The sequence below is a fragment of the Bactrocera oleae genome, chromosome 5 (genome assembly GCF_042242935.1).
Source record: "Bactrocera oleae isolate idBacOlea1 chromosome 5, idBacOlea1, whole genome shotgun sequence".
Lineage (NCBI taxonomy): Eukaryota > Metazoa > Arthropoda > Insecta > Diptera > Tephritidae > Bactrocera > Bactrocera oleae.
The window spans coordinates 65,524,232-65,551,880 of record NC_091539.1 but is presented as its reverse complement, the minus strand read 5'-3'; the positions used below and the strand labels follow the sequence as shown (position 1 = coordinate 65,551,880).

The window sequence follows — 27,649 nt, the reverse complement described above, 5'->3', positions numbered from 1 at the left end:
TTTCGTATGAAAATGCATTTGAAAAATTCGTACGACTATGATTTCTACAAAATACACATAATATTTGTATGTACATATACATATTACTTATTTATGTTTTTACGGACTATATTGTGTGCAAAGTTTTTTATATTTTAATTTTTTTAAATCCGACAGAAAACAGAATAATTTTTTCTTCAACTGTTTGGAATTATGCAAAATTGTCTGCTTTCCTTAACATAAGTATACTGACAAAAATATGCAAAAATCCAAATATTCAGATTCGACAATGCCTAAATAGTATAAAAGTTGTTTGTATTAGAATAAATCAACATTTTATGGAAAACAACCTAACTTAAAAAATAAATTTACTTTTACCACTTTTAGTACATCCCTTTTTTGGGATTTGAGATGTTGTAAACTTTTGTGCTCGACCCTTTAAGAAACGAAAACAATCTGCTAAAAACATTTTGACTATTTGCTAACTAGGTTACAGAGAAAATTTTTGCAAACTGGCAAAGGCTACTAAAAAAATTGTGTACTTCTTTAATTCACATAAGATATATATTTTATTTGAATAACAGATAAGGATTTTGTTTTTTTGGAGAATATATTAAGCGTTTAGTAGTCAGAGATGGAGTATTAAAAATTTTTAAAAGGAAAAGTACGAGGGCTGCTATATAGCTGGCTGGCCTAGGCAACACTAAGTGTTGCCAGGTGCAATCTGACATTTCCATTGGAAAATACGATCGCGGTGCTTAAAAAGACGTTTATAAGATCGTCACACGACGAATCATGGATCTATGCGTATGAGTCCGAAACAAAACAGCAATCGACCGAAAAAAAAAACAAAAAAAAAACATTTTCGTTGAAAAATATTCGTATTTTCATTATTAGGCCAGAAATATATATAGCAGCCCTCGTATACGTTTTACTCCAAAAATTAATTCCGTGGACTTGAGTGATCAGAAATATTAATATGAGTCTACTATACGATTTTGAGGGTTATCAAAAGCAAGACACTGCTAATGGTAGTGTCTTAACAAATAAATATTTTTGACTTATTTGGTCTCTAGAAAGATGAGGTATTACATCCGCTAATTTTAAGGGGTTATATGCGGTTCGTCGAGCAAAAAACGCCCTATTTTCAAAATTTTTTTTTTCTTATAACAAATGGAATATTTTGTTCAAACTTTTTATTATTACCAAGATATATATTTGATAAAGATTTTGTAAAATTTTTAAGGGAAAATATTCAAAATTCGGTCATTACGACGTCATTTCCGGGAGTCTCTCGGAAAAAAGGGGCTTCCGCGTTGACAGCAGAACTTCCGACAGAATCATCAAAAGCAAAAAGAAAAAAAGGCAATGAAAATTGTTTTTTTAGTTTTTAAAGCCGTGAAACCCATGTAACCCCTTGAAAACCAAATTGAAATATAGAACATTTTATTCGAAACTATCTAACCGGCAAGCCATTACCATATAATTCAACGCTTGTTGTTGGCTTCAAATATGTAAGACCTCATCTTAGTTATAAGTTAATCTTAAATATATAATATATAAACATATTTATTAACATTTAGAAGCCATACATTTCTGAAAATTCTTATAAATAATATTTTTTTCTCGAACTTTCATATAAAATTCGTTGTCGAAGAAAATACTTAAATGCGAGTAAATAAAACGTGAAATTGATTAAATGTTGTTTATTTTATTTTATCCAATTATGGTTTATCTAAAACAATATAATTAACATAAAAAATGTTTTGCGTACGAAACTAAAACAAAGGTACATTAGTTATACTAAATAAACAATTACAAATTAAATTCTCAGCTTGTGTAAAAAAGGAAAATCATTTATAAAATCGTCGCATTGAATGAAAAATCTCTGTCATATAACAATGGATCGCAGAAATGCGTTTAAAGCTGCAGCATTTGTCATCACGCTATATATATTTTTATTTTATATTTTCTTTTTTGCTTTACTGCAGCGTCTAAACTGTCAATATTGAATTAGTGTTAAACTAGCAAAATACATTTCTGAGACTAGTCGGTGTCGTCCTGCTGTCGCTGGCATGAACACTTTGGATACTGATCGGATTCCTCCTCCGAGTAGTCTTCATCGTGCGTGTGCGTCACCGTTTGCGGCGTTGGCGGACGTGTATGTGGCACTGTGGAGTTGGTTGAACCGGCTGAATTCATGGACTGTAAGTGAGAGGATGGCTTAGTTAATTGTTTTTAAAAAATAAGCAGGTTCAAAGTATTTCATTGGCGATAATATGAAAAATGTATAACAATTTCAGTGAATTGATATTTGTAAAGAGGTGGCAACACAGCCTATAAATATTTTCAATTGTAAGTTTTTTTTAAGCTCTTAACTTTTACACCAATATAATAGCGTTTTTTATACACAGTACGCTTTTTTACTCATACATTTTAAAAAGATGGCAGCACTTTTCAAAAAAAAATTATACAGAAATACTTCTAACGCCTGTTTAGTTCGATGCCCACAATGTAATAAAAAATAACTATTTAGCAATTTAATTGTATACAATTTTTAAAGAGATGGCAACCTTTTCAAAAATATTTACTTGTAAGCTTTGTTAAAGCTCTTAAGTTTGATACCCATATTGTAATAATTTTATTATATCTATTTCAATGTATTAACATTTTTAATCAGTTGGCAACTCTTATTAAAAAATATTTTTAACTTAAAGCTTTTCTAAACAGCTGGCAACTTTCTCGCTTTTTTGTTCTAAGTATTTCGATTTTACACCAAAGAATCTAAAAATATTAATCAAATCGTTTCAGCCCTTACGATAGTAGCGTCGAAAGTGATATGAGCGTTACGGTTTTTCGTTGCGTAACACGTTGCAAAAATTTCATGTCAATAAAAAATAGCTAACCTTAATTTCCTCGGTCAATTTTTCGATTTCCTCTTCTTTGCCCTCGGCGCGCTCAATGTTCGCTATGGCCTCCTGCGCTTTCTCGGTAGGCGTTGAAATCGTACTTAACACACCATCGACGCTTTCGTTCTTGCTGCGCGAGCGCTGTATTGATGGGGTCTCCATTTGGAAACGTTGCTCGTGTGTCACCGTAGATTCGTGCGGCAGCAGCATAGCCGGTGCACGGAACATATACGAGAAGGGATAATAGTACAGGTTGAGGAAGGTTGCCGCATATAAATCGGCATAACGGGATACTTGACTGGAGAAGAATGTCTGCCGTGAACCGGAGCGGAAGAGCGAACCCATCATGCCGTAGGCCATGTCCATTTTATGTGTGACATCACGTATGCTGGAGCGCAATTTTGAGATATCTGGTTTCTCTTTGGCGCTCGAGTCCAAATTTCTAACGCGTAAATATAACGGTTATTTATATGGACGTACATTTTTGTATGAAATATGATTTACTCACTTATACATATCACCGAGCATCACATCCAAATGCTGCAACTCTGCAAAATACTGACACTTGTCCGTCCACACATGCAGCTCCTGCACGAGTTCGGGCACAATCAGGAATGTACGCCAACCACGTATCTTTTTCGATTTCAATATATCACCGAATATGTGATCACCAACGTAGAGCACATCTTTGCCTTTGGCATTGATGAAATTGGTGAAGACCTCACATGAACCACCCGAGTATACTTTACCCGGCTGTAGGGGTCCCATGTGTGTACCGATCTTCAAAGCGCCCGTCTTTGTATCGACTTGTCGGAGTATGGTACCTTCGCCGAAGAACAGTGGCTTCGCTGCATCCACCACAATCACATCAAAGTAGGTCTTCCAGTTGCGGTGTGGCTCATCGGGTCTCGCGCCATGTTTGAAATCGAACAAATACGACATCAATATGTCGGTGTATTTGTATTCGCTGTTGGTGAGCAAAAATACCTTGGCGCCGGATTCGCGTATACGTGACAGCACCATCGGCAGGCGTGGATCCTTCTTGACGTAGTAATCCAAGTTCTACAGAGTTTTGAAGGAAATTGTGAATTTACGAATAGAAATGCTTTTGTAAAAAAGTGTTGAAATACCTCAATTGTCTTTTGTTTAAGATTGCCTTTTATGTGTACGAAGTCGATGGCACGTCGCACATCTTGGAAAATTGACTTGAAGGACATGAAGAGCTCGCCCGCCTTGACACCAGTTTTTTCGCTAAAAGAGGAGAGAAAATGAGAGGGAAAACTGTTTAATTTTTTGGTTTGCGATATATGTATATAGAAGAGGAAGCATTTTTCGCGTTTTAACAGCGTAAAGGCAGCCAGTTGGAAAAGTGCCATATTTCGTCGTTAAACTTTTGAACTTAAACAGTTCATAGTTTTCAAGCTGGCGTAGATTTACGATTGTCACCTGCAGTTCAAAGCACTTTCTCTTATATATTTTAGAGTGCTTTCTCATACTTTTTACACATGACGGTAATTAGCTAATTGACTAAATTAAGTGGTAGTTGGAAAGAAGAATGGAAATGTAATAGTTTATAAACTTGACTGAAACTCTTACATTAATTTGACATTCTTTGTATATTTAAAGAAAACATTGTATATGTATATTTCTGAATGTAATAGTCCATAAACTCGAGTTTAAGAATTTTTGATATTGATTTTACATTTTTTGTATATTTTTCAGAATTAAAAAAAAAAAGTTGTGTGAATCGGAAGGTATAAAACTCCTAAACTTAAGTTGAAGAATCTGATGCTTAAATTTATTTTATACTCTCGCAAAGTCAAATGGTATACTCGTTTGAGATTTCTTTGTGGATTGGCTGATATTTTCGGTAGAAGGTCAACTATAGGCACTGGGGTCCACATATTTAGTACTTAGGGGCTTGAACAGTTTTGGTTCGATTTAGACAATTTTTGTCACAAGGTGGCATACTTTAAACGTATTATTCACGCAAAGTTTTACCCCGATATAATCATTATTGCTTGATATGCATAGTCGAAAGTGAAAGAATCAGATGGAATTGGAAATGGTGTTATATGGGAAATAGACGTGGTTGTAGTCCGATTTCACCCATTTGCGCACTATAACATAGAAATATGAAAATAACGTTATCTACCGAATTTTGTTGAAATTGGTTAAGCAGATCTCGAGATATGGGTTTTCACCTAAAGGTGGCCTGTGCCACGCCCACTGTCTAATTTTGAACGCGGTTCCTATGAAGTCATCTTATACCATCCCAGGGATAAAATTTAATGTCTCTGGCGTGTTTAGTGCTTGATTTATCGCGCTTTTAGTAGTTTTTAACAGTTCCGTTGTATGGGGAGTGGGCGGAGTTGCCACCCGATTTCAACTATTTTCATCGTCAATAGAAGTGCTAAAAACATTTGCTTCTAGTGAATTTTGTTATTATAGCATTAGCGGTTTAAAAGATATGCGCATTAAACCTATTAGAGGCGGGACCACTCCCACTTTTTAAGAAAAAAGTTTTAACTGCAGATGCCCCTCCCTAATGTGATCCTGTGTACCAAATAACAGTCTTGTATCTTATTGCGGAGCTTAGTGTGGGCGTGGCAGTGGTCCGATTACGCCCATCTGCAATACCAACCGTCTCACGGTACCATGAAACATGTCTACCAAGTTTCATAAAGATATCTCAATTTTTACTCAAGTTAGAGCTTGCACGGACGGACGGACAGACGGACAGACGGACGGACAGACGGACGGACGGACAGACAGTCACCCGGATTTCAACTCGTCTCTTCATCCTGATCATTTATATATATATAACCCTATATCTAACTCGATTAGTTTTAGGTGATACAAACAACCGTTAGGTGAACAAAACTATTATACTCTGTAGCAACAGGTTGCGAGAGTATAAAAAAAAAAAATTGTATATGTAGAGTTTAAGAGCTTGAGTTTAAGCCACTTACTTAATTTCGCATTTTTAAAAGTATTTGCATAGAGTTTGTATGAACCAGAAGGTATCAGTTACTTAACACGAGTTTAAGAGTTTGGGTCAAAAAAAATTTTTTTTTTGTATTGTATAGGATATATGATATCGCAAGTCTTTTTTGCATGACAGAGTTGCAGCTAATGCTTAAGGTATATATTGTTCGTCTAAATAATGGGAGACTGTCGAGATATCTATCAATACTTTGTTCGATGTGCTGCGGACAAAATCATAGAAATAATCAGATGCTAGATTATAATCTTACTCACAGTTTAGTGATTTATTTATTAGAAATGTACAGTTGTAAGTACATGATAATTGCAATAAATTTATTTAGTTTTACAACGTCGCAATTCATTAATAAAAGTTGTTTTGCCACTTTGAATTTATTGAGCAGTAAACATATTTTACTGCCACCGTCAAGTAGTTAGTAATTATTGAGGTAAATGCAGTTAGAATATACGTACATACATATGTATGTATATAGTATGACTATAAAAGCCTAGCTCTCGAAATTATAAAGGAAAAAATTTGAAATTTTTATTGTATTTAAAAAACTAAACTTTCGCTTTCGAAATTTCAAAATCTAAACAACCAATTATGTTAAAAAAAAGTATATCTTCAAAAAACTCACCTTATATACTCCGAACTGTTGGTGAAGAAATCAACCAGGCATGCCAACAAATAGGTTTCGGGCAGATTGAACAAAGTATTCAACACATAGACACGCTTTTCGTCCAGTTTCAGAAATTTGTTGGGATATAATTCATATACCTGATGGCTAAACGTTGATGAAATGGTAGGAAGAAGACAATAAATAATACATATGGTTTATAGTGTATTGAGGGGTTTCTATGGTAATTACTTACTGTTTAAGAAATTCGAAGCCACGCACACACACCAGTATATTGCCGTAGGCGTCCACTTTCAGGAGATTACCATAGAGTGTGTCAAACCACAGGCCACGCACCGGAAATGAGGGATCATATTCGAATTGTAAAATCTCTTTGGGATAACCGTCATTGACAAGGCACTCTTTAGCCAAATCGAAGCCGAGTTGTTCGTACTGTGGCGATTTGTATTCTAAAAAAATAGAACGATTCAAACTTTATTAGTAAAAAGAATTTAAGAGTAGCTTCTTTATGAGAAAAGGACAGGTGCAAAAGTTTATTAGTAATAATAAAAGTAATGTTTTTGACAGGATAGTACCTAGTTCAGCATATATTAGGCAGATAATACCTAATTGGGTATCCGAAAGCTACAGTGTTAGGCTTTTTACTTCTCGGTACTTTTCAGAAGGATTGAAGAAATCGTTAAAGCGCTGTAGCCCTTATGAACTTCGAATAGATTATCAGTTAGCAGAATGACGGAGAGCTCTCCTCAATATTATAAAAAAAAGTGTTTACAATTCCTAGAATAGCTTTCTCCCATATTATGAAAATATCTTCAGGGTTTCTGGGATGGCTTTATTTTATATAAGGATCGCTCTCTGAATCTATTTCGTGAGCGCTACCTGACTCTAAACTTGATTTTTACAAACCACTTTATGTGATAATAAAATGAGTTGTTTAGATACAGTAGGACGGCCTTCTTTTGAGTTAACCATTTTTAAGGTGAAAGAGAAGACTTTTTTCAATTTGTTCCACTTTGGATTATTGGTGTAATATGATCTAAGTCATCATAGGTGATTAAAATCTAAATCCCAATTCGTTATACCGTGTTTTCTTTTCAATAATAAACTAGTTGAGCCCTCCTATTCTTGAGAACATTATAAATACACACATAAGTTTGGAGATAAGGTTGAAAAGTCGAATCCAAACACTTTTGTTAATATCTTAGTAATTTCCTTTACAATAATTCGACTTATTTCCGCTTGAGCAAGACGTACAATATGCATGCAATTAAGAACTAATTAGTAGCGGAGACACTTACCCGCCAAAGTGTAGTCCATATCGAAGCCATAGAATTTAATATTCTCCAAATGCAGCGATCTGTTCACGAATATTCTGCAAATAAAAGCGCATAAAGAGAGCGAAAATTAGTGATGTATTTTTATAATAAATGATAAGCTGTCTTTTAATTAAGTTGTGGTCATTTTTTGCAATTAACTGTGCATTCACAATTTCCCGCACTCACAATGGATTCAATTAACACGCTTAATAGGGAGAGATCCGTCGCGTCAAATTGCTTTTATTTTTAGCCTACGAGTGTGTGTTTGCAAAATTAACAAAATAATTTTGGGCACTTTGGGAGACGGACCATATGTGTGGCATAAGAGCAAAAAAACACGAGCGTATGCGTGATGAAAAAAGTGTAAAAATAAATGAAATTGATGGTGAGGCTCAAATTCATACGGCCCACTGGTCCACTCGTGTTTCTCATCATAAAATAAAATAATTTATTAACAAAGTATATTCGCATGTACACTCTGTGGCGGCTCAAATGCGTGAATGACCAACTTTTATTTGGGTAAAAATATTGAGAGATACGCACTCTTCCACTTGAGTAGACACTATCAGAGTCTGAGCAGCTTCATGCGAAGAGCTTAGTACACCAGTAATTCGCGATTTATAAATATCTAGGTAAATTTCCCTTTTTATAATCTAAAATAAAAAATCGGAGAGTTTTTAGAATATAAAATCATCACCCAAAATATGTATGTATATAAGCCGATTAGAGGCAGCTTAAAACTAGTAAAAGTACAATAAAAAAGAGTAGACGCTCGATGAGATATTCAACGAAGGTACATAGGTATGTACTTGTATGTAGTGCAATAAATTCAAAAGTGGTCTAACTCGAAATCACAAATTTTGAAAAAATATGCAAAAGAGTAAATTTTTACTTATTTTATGTTTTAAGTTTATATTATAAAAGAGAAAATAAAACAAATTTAGGTTATTACAAAAATATAATATTTTTAAAATAAAGTTTGCTTAAAGAGCTCATTCTGGATCCTTTTGGAACAGCAAATCTAAGTCTTTCTCATTTTTACTAAGGCCATAATAAACTAAAAGTATAAAATTAATTATTATTACACTCTGTTCTAGTAGACAGCAGTCACGTAGAGTCACTTGCAATACAATTTTAATAGACAGTTACGTTTACGACTTTTTAATTACAAATATTTGACGATGTCTGGTATTTGTATTGCTTATTGTACACATTTATTTATTACAACGTTTCGTCTATAAATGTAGAGAATGTATGTATATATGCGCATATACCTGTGGTTGTAGAATTTTTAGTTTCATCTTGGGATGGATCAAGGCCTCGGTAGCACCGCATCAACTTAAAACTGCATACTCGCAAGATTGAGACATTGTTCTATAAGTAATTTCCTCCCACTTCGACAAAGAGAGAACTCTATAAATTGTAAACAATTTCTTAAAAGTTAATGGGAAGAAGCCTGCAGAGAAGCTACATCTAATAAAAAAAATATAATGTTAATCTGGTTCGATAACCACGTTCTATATAACAATATTGCTACCCCCTTCGAACTATCAATACAGGTATACTTGTAATGAGACCAATGCCGCAAGGGCGTTGAAAGTCATTCCTGGCGTCTTCTTTATCTCTAAATCAAACGGTCAATTCAAATCAACCGAAAATTTATATTAATGCCTTACTGCATGAAACCCGATAGAACCGTTGAAAGGTGCACCTTGCTGAGATTGAAGCGTACTTTAGATTCCCTACGATTTACCATGGACTAGAAGTACCTTGCGACTGCACAGCTGTCCAGTAGTGAACTACCAGAAACCAACAGAGCTCCTACTCGTTCCCATTCCGCAGTTATTGAGACTGAGGTGCCTGACCAAGCAAGCTCATCAGCCTTACAGTTTCCTGCAATACCGCTAGGGCCAGGCACCAAAACCAGTATAATCGTAAACTAAGTCGATGCGAGAGATAGAAGTCTAGACACCCTTTCACTAGTCTTAAGCGCACAGTCAGCGAACTCAAGGTTGGAGTGGGAAAAATTATAAATTTTTTTTATGTGTTTTCTACTGATTTGTTAGGATTTCTTCGAAAAACGCAATAAACTAATAGCTACGTACTGGTTTTAATGACCAGGTTCTTTAACTTCCTCACTAAGAATATTCCTTTAAGGTTTTGTTGTACTTTTTCATCACATTTTTTATAAAAGTAGATGCAATAGCTTGATCCTCCAGAACTAGTCGAGATAGTGTGAGAAGCTATAGACTTTTAACTACTATCTGCGCGCCGAAATGTAGGCAATTAATTTGCGAAGAGAAAACTGTATGGAACACATACTATATACAATATTTTTGTGGGGGTGGACTATTTTACTTTGTCTAATCCTTATTTCTTTTCAATTAAGGGAAATCGTTGGGTGAAAAGTAATTATCTCTTACTCGTATATTTTGCTGCAAAAAGCTTTGACTTAATACAAAATGTTTTCGGCAGTAGCAAGTGGCTTATTTGCGGATGTATCCTCTGCTTATAAATATTTTTGGACTGCGCAAAAGAAAGCTACATCACACACACAACTAAAGAGAATCATGGCGCAAGCAAGTGCCCCATTATGTCCTTATTTTTATTATTGTTGTTGTCGCTTACGGATGACTGAATATTTTAAAAATATAAACAATTTTGAGTTTGGTCTACGTCGAGTTTTGCAAAAACAACACATTTACCGTACAAATGCAAATCCCAGCCATGGAAATTATATTTAGAAGTTCGTGTGTGTGACTAAAACGGTGAAACCGAATTGACATGGTTGCTGTTCCATGCGTGTGACGCGTGTCTATTTCAATATTTCAATATTTGGTATTTGCAATCAATATTTTGCACAATATTTATAGATGAGAGACACGCAGCAGGGTGTGAGGTGCCTTTAAAGTTGATTAAAACTATTAATAAGGGAATAACAACAAAGCATAAGCACGTGTATATGTATGCACGAGTATGTATGCATGTAAGTGCATGTATTGTTTTTGAGTTCCATATATAGAATTGCAAATGTGATGGGGTTATCAGCTAGCGTTATCTATTATTAAATAAGATGCATATGAAATGTGTTGCAACACTATTAACAACAACAACAAGAACAAGAACAACATGCTAACATACATTCATATTTATGTAATAATTTGTAACTTAACTAGTATTCGCCACAACCAACAATTTTCAATTTTCTTCGAGCTTTACTCAATTAATTAGTTCTACAAAAGTTAGGCGAAGGCAATTTTCCAAAATATTGCCCTATTAAAAAATCATCAATTATTATTAAATGAAATGTGCCACCTGCAACACACATATTTGCCACATAACACGAAAAACCTGCGCGAAACTATCTAGGCAAAAGGCGAAGCAAAAAACTACAAATAATTTAAATAAAAACAAAGCAAAAAATAAAAAATAGACAAATAAAAAAAAACTTTAACTTCGGCTTTAAAAAAGCTGTAATACTGTAGTAGCACCCACAAAAAGGTTAGAGAACTTTTCAAATGCCGTTTAGTTAAGGTGTTGCCACCAACGCCACCATTTTAATGGACAGTTGGGTGGTTGCCTCTAGCGCCTTGTTAGAGTGGCCACTGATTTGTTGCTGGCAGCGCGCCAAATATTGATTCTCGAGCCAAGTTGCAAAGCTTTTAAATTTTGGCAGCCAACTCACTTTCATGAAACCATGAATATCCTGCTGATGCCGAGCGTTTGAAAGTGTCAGGTATTTTTATTTGGAAGCTTACCGAAAAAGGGTTTGCCTTTGAGACAGTGCTGAGGAAAGCGAAAATTTTGCAAGAATGTGAAAATTATGGTGGTTTTTTGGTTTTTGCATATGCAAAGTAAATTGCTTGCACATTTATGTATTTTATATTAAAGTGTGCACTGGTGTAGCGCTTGTTATAAATTGATTGAAATTGAGCGCTATTAGTACACAGTAGAATATACATAGGGTATATATTTAATATAGATAGGTATCACGTGGTTTAGAAAGGTAAGAATAAGACTAGGTTTTAGAGGTAGTGGACAGCTTTTCCTGCACGTAAGATTAGTTACGTAACCGCAATCAAATAATAATATAATAAGATAGAAATAATTAAAAACTTTGTTCGATTCGTAATAAATCTGTTCGAAGAGTAAAATTTTCAATGCTATCAAAAAGTTTTCATTTTAAACTTATTATTATCCCACTGTGTAACTTCGTTTTTTGCTAATAATTGGTCCGTGGCGTCATCTATCATTTAAATTTTTCGTATATGAGCTATTTTGGACCATGAATCTGTTAAAAAGTTTGCCCTCATGTTATCTGGAAAAAATTGTTATTGGAAAAAAACGTCATACAGATGCAACTCTGAAAATTATTAAATTATATAGCGACACTAGTGCCACATTTTTTACAATGGTTTAAACCTTTATAAATTAATCCAAATTGCAATTTTTTACTTGAAATGTTATAAATTATAATTAAAAATAAACACAGAAGAGCCATCAGACCCTTATAATACATTTTTTTGCTGAAAATTTATGTTTTAAGATTACCTCTGTTACTCTCTTTTAAAATTATTTTAAAATAATCTTATTTTGACTGCAGTTCATATACTTTCAAAGCAATTAAAAAAAAAGAAATTATCATATTTAATTTAGCCATTTTTAAAAGTTATATATCAAATCCCAAACATTTTTCTGAAAGTACATTGAAATGTTAGAAATTATGACACAATAAACAGCAATTCCCAAATTTTAGAAACAATGAAAATAATAATATTTTTAAAAAATGTGTTCAAAAATTTCTTCAAAATAATATTTGAAATATAAAAAATTGGCAATTTTAGAACCTCACCTTCATCTTTCACCTGCTTCATTAAATATTAATTGAAATTTAAACTCCAATCGAAGGTAACACACTAACCACAATCAGACGTACAAATTGCCAAACTTTAACTAGCGATTCCGAAAAAAATATTGGAAATTTTCCTATTATCTTGTGGAGAAATCACCGCAACACCATCATAACATAGCTATCAACTGTCAGTGTTAAGCTCGAGCTTTCACCAACACTAACATACCAAAGTGTGCCAGTAGTTAAGTTTTCATTTAGTCCTGGCACACACTTTCGTTCGTCGGTCCATTTCAAATTCTTTCATTAAATCGAGCGGCAGCAGCATGTGCGTTTGATGGCAACTCCAACATGATTTTACATACCGAATAGCTAATAAGTGACAGGCAGTTGCGTGACGTACGCATATGCTAGTTAGTAACACTCGTTCTCTCGCAAAAATGCGTAACTACATTTTTGTAAGTTTTGAATTTGAATTTGAATTATTTTTAGTACTTGATTTTAAGGGTTGGATTGAACATATTTTACCAATGGATGTGCCTCAATATATGGTAGCAGTCAATTATTCGTAAACTAGTTCCCTCGATACTGGTTCTGAGGTATGTTAGTATGGGCCAAAATTGTAATTAGCAATGATATTAGCTAATTATATGGTTATAACGCTAAACCTTGGACTCCGAAGCAATAATAAAATTAGTCATATAAGAGGTGTTGACAGTCGAACCACTTTCAAAAATATCGAGCCGAGAATGAAACACTGTCTATATTCTAAAATCACCATATGTTTCCTATTCCACTCACTTCAACTGTCTATTAGCACTCTCAGATTGGAAATGATTTTCCCAAAAAAATCTGGTAAATTTAATAGTAAGAGAATAAATCGAAAATGAACACGTTTTGAAATCGTTTGTAGATTGGTAGTAAATATAACGCTATGTTAAAGTTAATATTTTGAAGAAATTAAATAAGGTATATGGTGACCCCTTTTGTTGCTTATTCGGACAATTATAAGTTGCCATAGTGATAATCATGCAAGATAGTGTTAATTTTTTTCTTGCCTTAAGGATTTATCTCTGCAAATGGTTCACAGGTCTTAGGCTGACTTAACAGTTATTTTCTCGAAAAATAAACTTTTTTTTGTAAAGCACCTTTTTATAGACCCGATAAATCATATGAATATATATTATGTACTTAATCGTATAAGCATGATAGTTTTGAGCCAACATGTGTGCACCATTGGAAGCTTATTTTAAGGCGGCCCGACTGGAACCAGCTTATTGCTAATATCATTCGTGCGCTCAACTGCGTAACAAAGCTACCAGCAATTGTAACACATTTAAACTACATTTATATATATATTTGTGTGATTTTATGTGTATATATGTATGAGGATATCTCCGAAAATCTGTGCACCTATTGTGATACTTAATTCAAATCCACTGCCCATTAGGGGGAGCAATGCGTGTTGCATATGACAGCATGACAACAAATGATATGCTGCCATTTGCTATAGGGGCCCAAAAAACGCATCTTAGTAAGGTTTAAGTGGTGATGTCGACTATTGTAAATAAAAATAATGCTTTGAGAAGTGTAATTTCAGCTTTGTTTGTTAGAAGAGAACCTTTAATTTTTTAAAATCGGGACCAAAATTTATGTATGTTATCTTTATCTACAGTACAGTGGACTTAGCGTTTGAGACTTACAAAATCAGTTGTAAAAGTCTTCTTCCCACATTTAAGCACCACCCTAATGCGTTTATAGCTTATTGTTCTCCTGATCCTTTGCTGTTTGCTCTACTGGCAGTTGCATTACTCGCTCTCTACATCTTTCTTTCTTTACTCTGAAATCAACTCATCTCCACAACCCCGTTTGGCGCGTTTAGCGCTGTGTGTTGTTGTTTATGCCATTACTTTCTATCGTCTGGCACAAAGTGTTTTTTCGCCAAAAAAAAAAGGAAAATGTAAATATACAAAATAACGGTAAAATCATAAAATGCTATTAATTTGAATTTCCCCCGTTTTCCGACCTGCCTCACATTTCACACGCACATATTCCCTACAAGTATATGTAAGTATGTTTGTTGCTAAGCGCCTGTGGGTATAATGCGTCGCTGGAGAACGGAATATATTTATATGCCATTAGCGGTGGCTTTTATGCGATTTAATAATGGGAATTGAATATTTGAACAACCGCTAAAGCAGTCAAATATTATTATTTAATTATGCTACTCGTATAATTTTGTCATTCGAAAATTTTAATCTTCCTCAGCAGGTGGTGGCGTAAATATGTATTTGTCAACATATAAATGTATATAATGAAAGAAAACTTGAAAATTTAACAATTTGACTCTTTAAAAACTTCAATTTTTAGGTAAATAAACAACATAACTGTAAAATTATAAAAGTGTTAAAAAATGCCCATAAATATTTGAATTTGTGTGAATTTTTTTGAATGGAGGTTAAACCAAGTGACAAGTAAAGTTTAAGAGAAACCGTTATGCTGTTTTGATACCAAAGCTTTCTGCATTTTGAAGCAAGCGACAGTAAAATATTTTTATATTTGTATAAGGGCTGTCCTTTCGACGATCTATCAACCATGTTTCGATATGAAAGTGGTAAGTTGCAACCGGTTGGTTAAAGATAAGCGATTAGGTATTGTAGGTGCGGATTTTCCACACAGAAGAAAGGTTTCAAAGCGCCACAAAAAAAAAAAAAAAAAAATTACAAGGTGTTTTTCACACTTTGTAAAAAATTTCTGGAAAGTTGATCGTGCTTTTGATACTCGTTTACAAAACTTCAAACTTTCGTTTCTTTAGAGGTTTATTAATTATTTCTTTAGAGCTTTAATTTGAGAATTTAATTATTGTAAAATTGTAAGATTTTTTTTTTTTTGAAAGATACACAGATTTGCTCATATTTTGTGAGAAAACTCGAAACTTTCGTTAAGATAAAAGCTTAAACAAGTATGTGAGATATGATGACAATTCGTTTACGAGCAAAGTACTTGTACAATATATGCTTCGAAAAACTAAATATGGCTTTCCAACATAATGATCGATCGGCTAGTTAGTCTATGTCCGATAACAAATATTTGATAGAATATTTCTCTTGATTATGCTGGACTTTTGTACATTCGAATGATCAACCTATTGCTGAATACTTCAGAATTCTAACCTCACTTTCTTTTGTGCAGTGCTTTTAATTGATTGAATTTTTGAATGCAAGCTTTTAGGGTAAGTCTACTTACTGAGGAATAAAATTTCAAAAAATATGTTTCAAATTTACAGTTAAATTACGAATACCGAAAATATACGCACAAAAGTGGTATGTAAATTAGCGTATCCAATAGTTGCTGCCACAGTGAAATGCCAAAAATTATTAACAACGCAATTTAGTTGAAACTACAAAATATGACAAAATTAATTGAGCGCAAATTGAAACTTTTGAAATACAAAATCATCTCTAATTGATGTAAATAATTTGTAAAAGTTATGTACCAAAATGGAAAACTTATATAAAAGTATACAAAAATAAGCACATAAATTTGTAGAAATAACAAATAAATTAAAATGTAAACCACTATATGCGACGTGACAAACGCCGAATATACCAATGACAGCCAAATGAGTGGAACGCGTCATTGCTTGCGTAGAAAATGTGCCGTCATCGTTGTGTATAATATAGTTTTTTAGGGAGATCCTTATATGTTAGTTAGGCGATATCAGATACATTTTATATATCCATTTAGAGATACTTATTTAGTCGGTGGGCATCTCTGGTTACTTGTAACAGCTTATTTTTCTCTCTGCGGTCTACCTAAGATAACACTTGGAAGTCTTCAAAATTCTATAATTTCCACATAAAATGCTTAGCTTTTTTAAAAATTATTCTTGAAAAGATGATCCTTGTTCAGCTGTTCGGCAATTAAATTGAAACTAATTTAGTGGTATTAAATGCAGTTTAAACTCTGATCCTGTAAGCCACACTTAAAATCTTCGCCAATTTAACACCATATTCATATCAGCATGTCCGTCCGTTTGGCTGCATATACGCCAACCTATCCCTCAGTTTATGAGATATCAATCTAAAATTTGGCAGGCGCCCGTTTTCGCTCCAAGAAGCTGCTGATTTATCGACATCGCCGATATCAGACTACTATGGCATATAGCTGTCATACAAACTTAACAATAAAAATCGTATCTTTGTTTGGAACATTTAAAAAAATATACTTGAACACACGAAAATAGGCGCATAAAAAACTAAAAATATCCACACTAAAAAACCTCAATGATATTTCCGACCAATGGCAGGTTTAAAAAGAACAACACAAATTCGGTGTATTGTAATAACTTTTCAATTAAAGGTGCTGACAAACTTTTCGCTTAGGCAAAAACGCTTGTCTAAAAACACAATTATTCAATTGGCAAATGCGGATGGCATTTTGTGAATTTTAAAAGCCAAAAGAAGACAATGAAAAGGGAAATGTTCTAAATTGTTAAGCTGGCAATAAAATAAATGACAATCCACTCTTGTCATCAGCAAAAATTGTCGGCAATTCAGCCGTACGTTGCGCTAATTGCCGCCAACAGCTGCAGTTGCCAAACTTTTTCAGCGCTGCTGGTGATGTGACGCTGCTTGAAAACAAATAAAAAACCAGAAAATTTAAATTTATAACATTTTTGTGTTATGTGAACTTCACAGACATAAAATAAGAGCGCTACGAAATCACTTAGAAGCACGAAAGCCACGCGCCCCCCAAATGGCGCTCACCTGCCTTATTTATGTGGCAAATAGATTTTATATTATTTAAATTCATTTAATTTTTTTCGGCAATGCCATATGCATACATGTAGTGCATATTTGGCGCTTGTTAAAAATACCTTAAATTTTATGTGCTTCAATTTGAGCATTTAATGGTTTCCACGTTATTGCCTCGGAGAGCGCTAGTAGATATAGTATAATAATATTATATCTGTTAGCATTAAAATCCACATATAATTGCAACGAGTTAATTTAATAATTTCACATTTAGTTTGAAAATAAATTTGAATATTTTGTTGGCAATTCATGATCAAGGTGAGTCAGTTGTTTTTGGCCTTAGTCCAAGGCTAGATGAAATTTGCAACGTTTTCAAAAAAATTTTACAGCCAATTATTGCAATTTTGTTTATTTAAGAATACACTTTTAATTGCATTGTGCAAACATATGTGTGATGAATGCTTTAAGTCATACGAAATGTGTTCGAAAATATTTTGAATTCAAAAATACCCATGCCACATGCATCTAAATTTAAGAAATATTAAGCATATTTGACAGTTAATTACAGTTATGTGCTTGTACTGTGACAGTTTCATATTTGTAATTTATTTAGCTAAAAATAATGACAAGTTTATTAGTTTTTTTCCATTCGTGAAAACTGCGAAAGTGGCGAAACGAACAAGCAACTGGCATATTTAATACATTTAATACAGATGTGATTGAAAATAAATTATACTGCTACATAGATAAACTCTGGTAGTGAATTCAGCTGGATAGCTGTTGCTGTCACTTGAAGATGTAAATTTTTTTGACAAGAGAGCAGAGCTTGAACATAGTTAGCCGAGTAATAGCGAATGAAATACGACTATTGTCTGTTTCATAAACATTACGACGTTTGACGACGTGTAAAGTTATTTCTGAGCTTTTTCAAATGCCTAAAGTTGTTAGAATGTGTGGGTAGAGATATCAGTAACTTAGAAGGCGATGTTTCTTTGAAATAAAAGGAAGACACAGGTAAGGTTGGAGATGAAAAGAAACTCATTGTTAAAGCGATTCGATTTGACAGATCTGCTGATTCGATATGACAAATCTGCTGATTCGCATGCAACCCGGGAGAGGTCAACGAAGACCTCTTTCCAGCGACTACTCTCTTGAGGTATTGAGAACAGAAAAAGGCTTTTGCTCCGGCTTAGATTCGGAGTATACAGCGGATGTGTAAGCGCTTCGAAGCTGTTATTTTCTTTGTAGTTCCAAATCCTAATCACAAGTAATAATCTCTTAAAAATGAACAATCGATACCAATTTTTGTTATCAAAAATCTTCGAAAAGAATCGCTTAAATCAATGAGAAATAAGACTTTAACATCAGCAACGGAACACTGCGATAGCATTGCTTGTTATTTAAGCCTTCAATCAAACTCAATCGGCTGTGACCTTGTGCGAATCCTTGCGGCAGACACGAGTGTACGCCAAAACACCTGCATGAAGAAACACAACCACACAGCAGCCGCATTAATCAGTACAAAAAAAAAAATAATTAAAACTTATTCAAACGAGCTGCAAGCAGCGATGTTGTAGGTCAGACACCGCAAACAATAATAGACATTATTGTCCAGACATTGTTTACAATGAACGCCAGCTGAAACACACACACATACATGCAGGTAATACAAAACCATTTTGGCGGCGGTCAAATGTATGGCTTTCAATACCGAAGGCACTTAACAGCCACGACATGTGAGCGTGTCATTTGTTTTCAGTCATTGTCTCTGCCACGCACTCACATATGAACACATAGGCGGACATGCAACCTCCCCTCGATTTCCAACCCGCACACAAATCGATTGAACTTACTCATTCTGCGCTGCCGGCGGCGTCCGAAGTACAAAGCAGTCATCATCGAAACTCGAAGCCTGCGTTACATCGTCTAACGGCGTGGATGTGTCAATGCCTGCGCTGACAGTTGATTGCGGCGCAGCGGCGGTCAATGCTGTTAGCAGGCGGCTGCTGTTGGCCCTGGCAACAGCCTGCAGACCGACGTCATTTTCATCACTGTCTGAAGCTGAGCTGTGGCAACTGTGGCTGCTGCTGCGGTTGCTGCTGTGGTCGATATTGTGCTGTTGTTGTTGCTGTTGTGGATGGTAGCAGTGCTGCTGCTGCTGGAGGCTACAGTGCCCTTCATCATCGTCCGTCACATCCTCATCATCATCATCGCTCAAATGCAGCGGTGGCGCTACTGGCAGCGGCAACTGAAGCGATGGTCTCATATGAAGGCTGCAGGCGAGTGTTGTATGCAGGTGTGTGTGCGCAATGGCTGGTGCGCTTTTATGACTTGGTATGCTTGCTTGTAGCCTCGTTGTCAATTCGACATTCTTGCCGTCATTGCATGTCGCTCTGCTTGCTGTTGGTGTTATTGTAGTTTTTGTTGCTGCTGTTTTTGTGGTTGTTGTTGCAATGTCTACGCTTGCATTTGCGGCACAATCAAGGCTTTGTCTTCGCCCATAACAAGGACATTGTGCGTGAGTCTCCTCCGGCATTGGGCAAATATTGGCGGTTGGCAAATCTTTGTATGCGGCGTACGTTGTGACGTATGAGCAACGTTGGGCCTCGTTTCGCACATTCATTTTGTCGCAATCAGTCGCGCGTTCGCGTTCACGCTGGCGGGTGGCGCGTAAATTGCACTTTCAATTGACGTTTATTAGCGTAATTTTGATTTTGTAATTTCTTTTATTTTTTTCACCTTTTTTCAGCCACAATTTCATTAATTGGCGCGCGAAAGTTCAGCGTTGCATTAATTAAGGCTTTAATTGTTTGCAGTGATTTAATTGCTTTAATGTGTTTTATTGTTTTTATTGTAAGCGTGTACAAATATGTGTATTTGTGCGTTGGTTAATGGCGATTAATTTGCAAGTTTGGTTTGATCTCTACTGGAGGCAGGCATTTCTATGCAATAGTATTAAGTATTCTAGGAATTTATTGCCGGTGAAAGCAAATGCGAAGCTATTTAATTTTAATCCTTTAAATTTAATCCCTAAATAACATTTGTATTTGTTAAGAAGAGTCACTTGAGCATGAATTTGAAATGAAATTAGACTTTTTTTATTTCACCAGAAATTTTTGCAGTTTATTATAATTATTGCTATTAAAAATGGTTTCTGGCTACTATCGTGAAAACTTTATCAAAAATCGTAGTAGGTTTTTAGTAGTTTTTTTTATATTAAAAATTAATTTTATAGCAATATTATAAAAGGTTTAACCGATTTTAATGAAATTTCAAGGAAGCTGCTGAAGATATCCAGAAAGCATTCCAAAGTTATAATTATAAACCTGACCATACATTTTTTATACTCTTGCTACATGCAGCAACAGGGTATCTGTTAAAACTGTATTGCGTTTCTTGAAGATGACAAATTAAACAGTTTGAATATTTTAACATAGTTCATTCGATAACTATCGATAAAACTACAACTTGTTGTCTTGTTAGCTTACTACGTTGACAATTAGGAGCAAGGAGACGAGCTAAAAAGTATGAATAAAGAGTAATGTTACACAGATTTATCGACATTTTACACTAACAGCATTTGCAATTCTCAAAGGGTTTATTAAATGGTTTAAACATATTGTCTTGGTATGTACTAAATATTTTTGTTTAATCGTAATTCAATTATGCTTTCATGTAACATACATATTAATGCCTACATATAGGTGAAAAAACAGCAGTTACTTTTATAGCCGTAGTCATGGTGGCATGCGTTGAAAACATTGTATACCAAAGTTGCTGACTTACTACGTACTTTTGCAAGTTTATCGTTGCCAACAGGGTGGGGTGTGGGTGTGGGAGGCCACAGTATTGGGCGTTTGTGGACTAACTTTAATATTTATGCTTGTAGTCATATCACTGCAATTTAGATAACACACTTTGTTGTTGCCTGCAATGCGTAGCGACGGCCAGTTGACACTTGGGGATTGCTATTTGAGGGGGAGCGCAAGGGGGCGCTCGATATGAGGTCCAAAGCTAATGAAGTCAAATGCAAATTTCATTTTAGAGCCACACATCCGACACACCACAACTAATTTGTTTATGAGACTAGTAAATATGTAAAGAACATACATATGTGTATGACCCATAACATAGCATATACGTACGTGCAATGGCAGCACTGGGCGCTCAAATGTCAATATCTCTACATATTTGTTTCTGTGTGTGCTCATTCATAAGCATATTAGCTTTTAGCTGTCCAGTATTATGCGGCGTATATGGTCTGTCATAGCTGTCAGTTAAATAAATGTCCGTTGATATATTTACATTAACATATATGTATGTGCGGTGTGCGTGTGTGTTAAATGCGCATATTTATTTATTTATACAAATAAAACGTCATTTTATGGCTTGGCCTACAAATGTTGCGAATTTGCTTATTTATTTTAAATTTATTACGTTTCTGTTTTGAAATGTACTTCCACACGTAATAGCACATTTATTATGTAAATACGCCACTTGCTTAATTATCTGTTTGAGCTTCGATAAAGTTAACTTTTATGGGTGTTAGCTTTTGTGTGGTCGTGGATGAGGCCCGAAAAATCGATTTTTTAATATATCCAAATCATGATGTATCGAAAATTTTTTTAGCACGAAAAATTTGAAATATTTTCTTTCATAAATATTACTAAAAATATTGCAAACTAATAACAACCAATATGACAGTATTTTATTCTTGTAATGTCAAAATTAAATTTTGAAAACTGCTTGTTTTGTAACTCAGACAGTTCTTCAAAAATTTGGTTGATTCTGAAGAAAGTGTGATAACACTGGATATTATTGTTAGAAAAAATTTAGAAAATATAACACGAATTATTGTACTTTTTGAAAAAAATACAAACACGCAATTTATATAATAGTTTAAAATAATTTCAACATTTTACAAGTGTGGGGAATTCTAATACAGCTTAAGTTGACTCAAGGTATGGGTAAAAACTTAAATTTTTTGCCTCAATTTTATTTTAAAGGGGCCCACCTAGTGTGGAATTAAAAAGTTATTTTTTCATGTTTTGTTAGGGTATGCCTTAAAAAAAAACATACTAAAATTTAAAATCGATACCTGAAATAGTTTTTGAGTTACAGCCTTCAAAAGTGGGACCGATCAGCTCAATCACCATAACCAGTTAAAAATCAAGTTTTGGGTAAAATTCAACTTTTTTTTTTAAAACGTCGCCATTTTGCCAATTTTCGATTTTTTCCCGACAGTAAGCCATTGTACGAACAATTTCTTCTAGTGAGATTTTCAACCACGAAGAAGGCCGCAATCACTGCAACAGAGCCTTCGAAGATCGTGTGTAATTTGAAAAATATTTAATTTTTTTCTTGGATAATGTTTCTGTGTTTTCTTAAAATCTGTATAAATATATTATCTCTAAAGCTTTAAAACAATTGAAGCAGCAGTTTTTTTGAATTCCCAAAAATCATATTATTTATGCTGTCCTACTAGGTGTGCCCCCTAAAGCCTTGTATTTTTTCATTTAAGACTAATTATAATATTTTAGCTCACAAAATAGATATACTTGTACGAATGTATATAAAATCACAAAATAAAAGCAAATAGCTTTTCAGTGGTACAATACAGAGCATTTGCAGGACTTAAACTCAAAGCTATGCGATTCTAAAATCAATTTGTTAAACTGAAACTGAATGCGACTATGGCTAGTGAGAAAAGTCATACAAATTGAAATCTACCGATAAGCAAATCGAATTGTAACAGTTTTTGTAGAAACAACAGCTCAGAAGCTCAGCAGGAATTGGCGAAAGCTGTGAAAAAGACCAATAAGCTTACAAAGAAACGCGGCGGCGAACTCATAAAGGCAAGCAAAATCACTTAGTACACGCTTTTTGTTGTGATTACAACTATTGTTGTTGCCTGTCGCAACAATTGCATTTTATGACAGAATGTTTGAACAGCAGCTATCGGCACCAACCATCAGCAACAGCAACACAATGTCACAACGAAATGACAGTTTGTTTTCCAATCGAGAATATCGATTTCAAGTGCGCATAAATACACATACCTACAAACAAATATACATGGATATGTGGGTAGTTGTGTGTGAGAGCATACAAATTGTGCAAAATTTTACTATGTCAGTAAAGTAAGCGGCAAAATGTGCAATAAACGAAAGCTTTAAAATTTATTTGTGTGCACATATACATATGCATACATATAATATGTACATACATATATGTATATTATGTGTGTATGTATGTGGGTTAATTTTATATTTATATAGCTGGCGCTTAAGTAAAACATGCATTTTTATTTCAGCTTTTTATCTTAGATAGACTGTCGGTATACACACATATGGTATATGCTGCCGTCTCTACAGGCTTTTACATACATACATATATGTATATACTTATGTACTATATGCAATACATATAAGCGTATATGTGAGCATGTGCGTAACTGATAAATTGTATGGTCGTCAATGAGGACATTATACAGGCAGTAGGTATTATATCAAATTGCGGTTTGGGTGATGAACTTTATTTTTAGAAAATTGTTTTAATATCTTTAACTAAGCAGATTTTGAAGCAACCTTTTCGAATAATGAACATTTATGCTATCAAACGAAGTCTGGAGACAGGCATAAAAGAGTTGACTGGAAGATGAAATTTTCAAATAAAATTAAATATATTAACAAAAAAGTCATCTATAAAAAAAAAAAAACAAGAAGTAACGTTAACTTCGGTTACCCTTCACAAATATAAAAGATTATTTGCAATAACTTGATTTTCATCGGTCAGTTTGTATGGCAGCTATATGCTATAGTGATGCTATTTGAACATTTTCTAAGGAGGTTGCACGAAATTTCTTGATAATATCTCTTCAGATCAAAAAGCTTTCCATACAAGCATTTGAATCCCATTGTTCAGTTTGTAAGGCAGCTATATGCTATAGTGAACCGATATCGGCGGTTCCGCCAAATGAACAGCTACTTGTAGAGAAAAGGACGTGTGCAAAATTTCAGATCGATATCTCAAAAACTAAGGGGCTAGTTTGCGTATAAACAGACGGGCATGACCAAACCGGTCTTTGACTTTTCTGGGAGTTACAAATTTCGTGGCAAACTTAATATGCCCTGTTCCAGATATAAAAATTGTCAAATGTTTCGACAAATAGTGGTCTCTGTTACAGAATAATTTTATAAGATTCCTACTATATGTTTTTTGTTGTTGGTTTGAGAATATACCTATGTCATGATTCTTTTATCTCATACGCTAAATTTAGCTGCAATATTGAGATGGCCTTTGTGAGATATTTTCATCCAATAACTTCAATAAGAGCACTGAAGAAAGTTATAAAAAATTGGCTTCAAAAAGTAATCGAAGATTGAGAAAAATTTTCAGCTCTCCGTTTTGACTACGAAGATGCGATCATCGTAATGGACCAGTGAAGTATTATTTATGCCACTAAAACAACTTTAAATGTATTTTTAATTCAAAAACAAGTGCTGTTTGTCCAATCTATCTCTGGTTAGAGGAGAAGACTGTGTTCATGAACTATTAAGGAGCACATCTAGTATGAAATTAAAAAAAAAATCACTGTTTTTACATATTTTGATTGATAAAATCATATTTTTTTCAGCATATTTTTACGATCTGTTTCTAGTTTTGGTGCACATATATGAAAAATTAATGAGCTGGTTTATAAAAAGAGATCTTTACTGCAAGAAACGCTTAACTCAATATTACGATATATATTAGAAAAGTTCTCTGGAAATCGATTTATATAAAACAAAAACTTATTTTCAGGAAATGGCTTATACTAAAAAAGTCACTATAGCAACCAGCCACCCTTGTAAGTAAATCATCAAGAGTGTCGACCAGCTTATAATAAAATTATCATTATAATGTTACGACTTGTACACAATAAAATCAAGGCGTTGAAGTTTAATGCCAATTATCGATTTTATTGGACTATATATTAAACAAATAGTATCTGTCACAGATATATATGTACATACATGTGTACAGATACACTTGTACGTATGTACATGCTTGAACTACCGTCACTCAAACGTTTTGTTAGCGCGAAGTAGATTTCTACTAAAGCTTTATTTTTTTTTTTTTGCCTCTGCTCACTGGAGATTAACACTATCAGATGTCGTTGGCAGTTACTGCCATAAAAATTAAGACATACACATACATACATACACAGAAACACATATATGTATATATATATCTCCGTTATTTCTATCATTCTTGCATTTAACTGAGTTGGCTTGTCGCCGCCGGCGAATGCAAAAGCCAAATTGACAAACAAACAACTATTTTTGTTGTTATTGTATTTAGCTGCTACTGTCATGCCTAGAACGGGTGTTGTAACTGTAATTGTCATCACTTGCGGCTGTATTCGGAACAGACTAATGAATGTCAAGGTTCCACTTTTTCGCTATCGCTACTTCTGCCCCTCCGGGCTACTCCCGCATTTGTATAGATGAAGCAAGCGCGGAAAGTTAGCGACAAAGAGTAAAAAAAAAAAAACAATTGAATAGGAATAGTTAACTGGATCACCATTGTTAGTGGGCCAAGTTTGCGAGTGATTGCCACCAAAGGGGCGTGTTGTTGCAAATGTGTTTCAGTTGCAGAGAAATGTCTTCACAGTAGCAGCTGTTGGTGCCAAAAAAAGTGTACAAATGCACTTGACTGGCATTAAAAATGAGATAAATGAAAATAAATGATTTTTTTCTCTCTTTTATAGCCGAATAGCCTATTGTTTATCATTTTGTATAACCTCATTATGGTTTCTGGACTTAATACTAAGTACACAGCTGGTTGAAAGGACAATGTTGTGGCTAAGTATTGTAGTCGGCATAAAAATATTGCTTAATGTTTTGTGTTTACAAAAGGGAGTTAACGTTCCACCTGCTTGCGACAAGCCAATGATAATGATAAATAAGACAATGGTTACAATAACAAAGCCTACAACATTTCGGTTGCGTTCAGAAGCAGATGAATATCTGTTATTTTTGCTTCAAGAATAGTATTCAACAAAGAATTGAAGTTTGAAATGAAGTGTCATTGGCTCATTAACTGTATAGTACCTGTCACAGCTTGTTATAGTCTCGGCTAAAAAAAAAACGGGAGTTTCTTAAACAAAATCATTTAAATTAAATTAATTATTTTAGTACGGTCTGAAAAAAGGAAAACTGCAGATATTTAGGAAAGAAAAAAAAAAGTTTGACTAGTGTTACCACCTGCTTAAATTTTGTATTAAATTAAATTGACGAAATAAATTACATATGTATTACAAAAATGCTATAAAAATGAATAATTTTGAAAAAGCTTACACTAGAAAATATTTTTTTGCAACAAGGGTTGCCACCTGCTTCGACATTTTATTTGAATAAAATTGAAAATTAATAAGTTTCTGCAATATCCAAAACAAGTAAGTAGGCTGCAGAAAGTTTACAGATTTTTAAATATTTTTCACAGAGTTGCCACAAGTTTAAAAATTGATTTCAATTGAAATTGTGATATAAATAATTTGTAGCAATATGAGTATCAAACTAATCAGGTTTAAAAAATATTTATGTTAAAGACGTTAGTAGGATTGCCGTCTGTCTATAACTAAAAAAAACGCGTTTCACTTCGCTGCAACTTAAATTTATTTGGGCAGCACATTTTTTAATTTTCAAGAATTCTTGGAATTTTTGCTTCCTCGTTTTGAAACTCCTCTCTGATTATTATTTTTTTTTCAGCAAATAATTAAATTTTCTAAAACGACAAATTCAATTTTATTTTATTACTCTAAATTAGCAATTAAAATATCGTGTTTTTTATTTGATAGCTTGTGATTTCTTTGAATAACCGTCTTAATCGTAACCTGCAGGCAGTTTTTGAATCCATGGAGTTCGAATAAACAGTCTATTAGTCAAACAAAAATAAAAAAATCTATGATAATCGCGCATTAGCTTGATTTATGACGTCAACAGTTAACAGTGCTTATATATGCTGCTTCTTTCTACTGCAAGTCACTGCATTGAGTAAATGGTGCTCATACGCCACGTATTGCCAAAGACATCAAGATATATGAACTGAGAGTATTTTTTTCATTCATGATTTTGTTATTGTACATATGTACAAACATACATGCATAATAAATAACAGTTTAAGATTTATAACAAATTGTGGTTATATTTGAAAAAATTTAGCAAAAGGA

General features: G+C 34.0%; 1 protein-coding gene across 7 annotated transcripts in view; it reads right to left on the bottom strand.

Annotated features, from left to right (window-relative positions):
• Positions 1 to 1,670: 1,670 nt before the first annotated feature.
• Nt5b (5' nucleotidase B) overlaps positions 1,671 to 27,649 on the bottom strand; it is a 64,460-nt gene continuing 38,481 nt past the window's right edge. For 6 of the 7 annotated variants that reach the window (XM_036368647.2, XM_036368646.2, XM_036368645.2 and 3 more), the window contains 7 exons: positions 7,813 to 7,886; positions 6,750 to 6,963; positions 6,515 to 6,661; positions 4,019 to 4,139; positions 3,397 to 3,950; positions 2,886 to 3,330; positions 1,671 to 2,184 (listed from right to left, as the gene is read on the bottom strand). In XM_036368647.2, the coding sequence (XP_036224540.1) occupies positions 2,026 to 2,184; positions 2,886 to 3,330; positions 3,397 to 3,950; positions 4,019 to 4,139; positions 6,515 to 6,661; positions 6,750 to 6,963; positions 7,813 to 7,886 (1,714 nt within the window). In that variant the 3' untranslated portion in view covers positions 1,671 to 2,025. Of the gene's footprint in view, positions 2,185 to 2,885; positions 3,331 to 3,396; positions 3,951 to 4,018; positions 4,140 to 6,514; positions 6,662 to 6,749; positions 6,964 to 7,812; positions 7,887 to 19,289; positions 20,075 to 27,649 lie in introns of those variants that run through there. The other variant, XM_036368634.2, reaches the window with a different exon arrangement.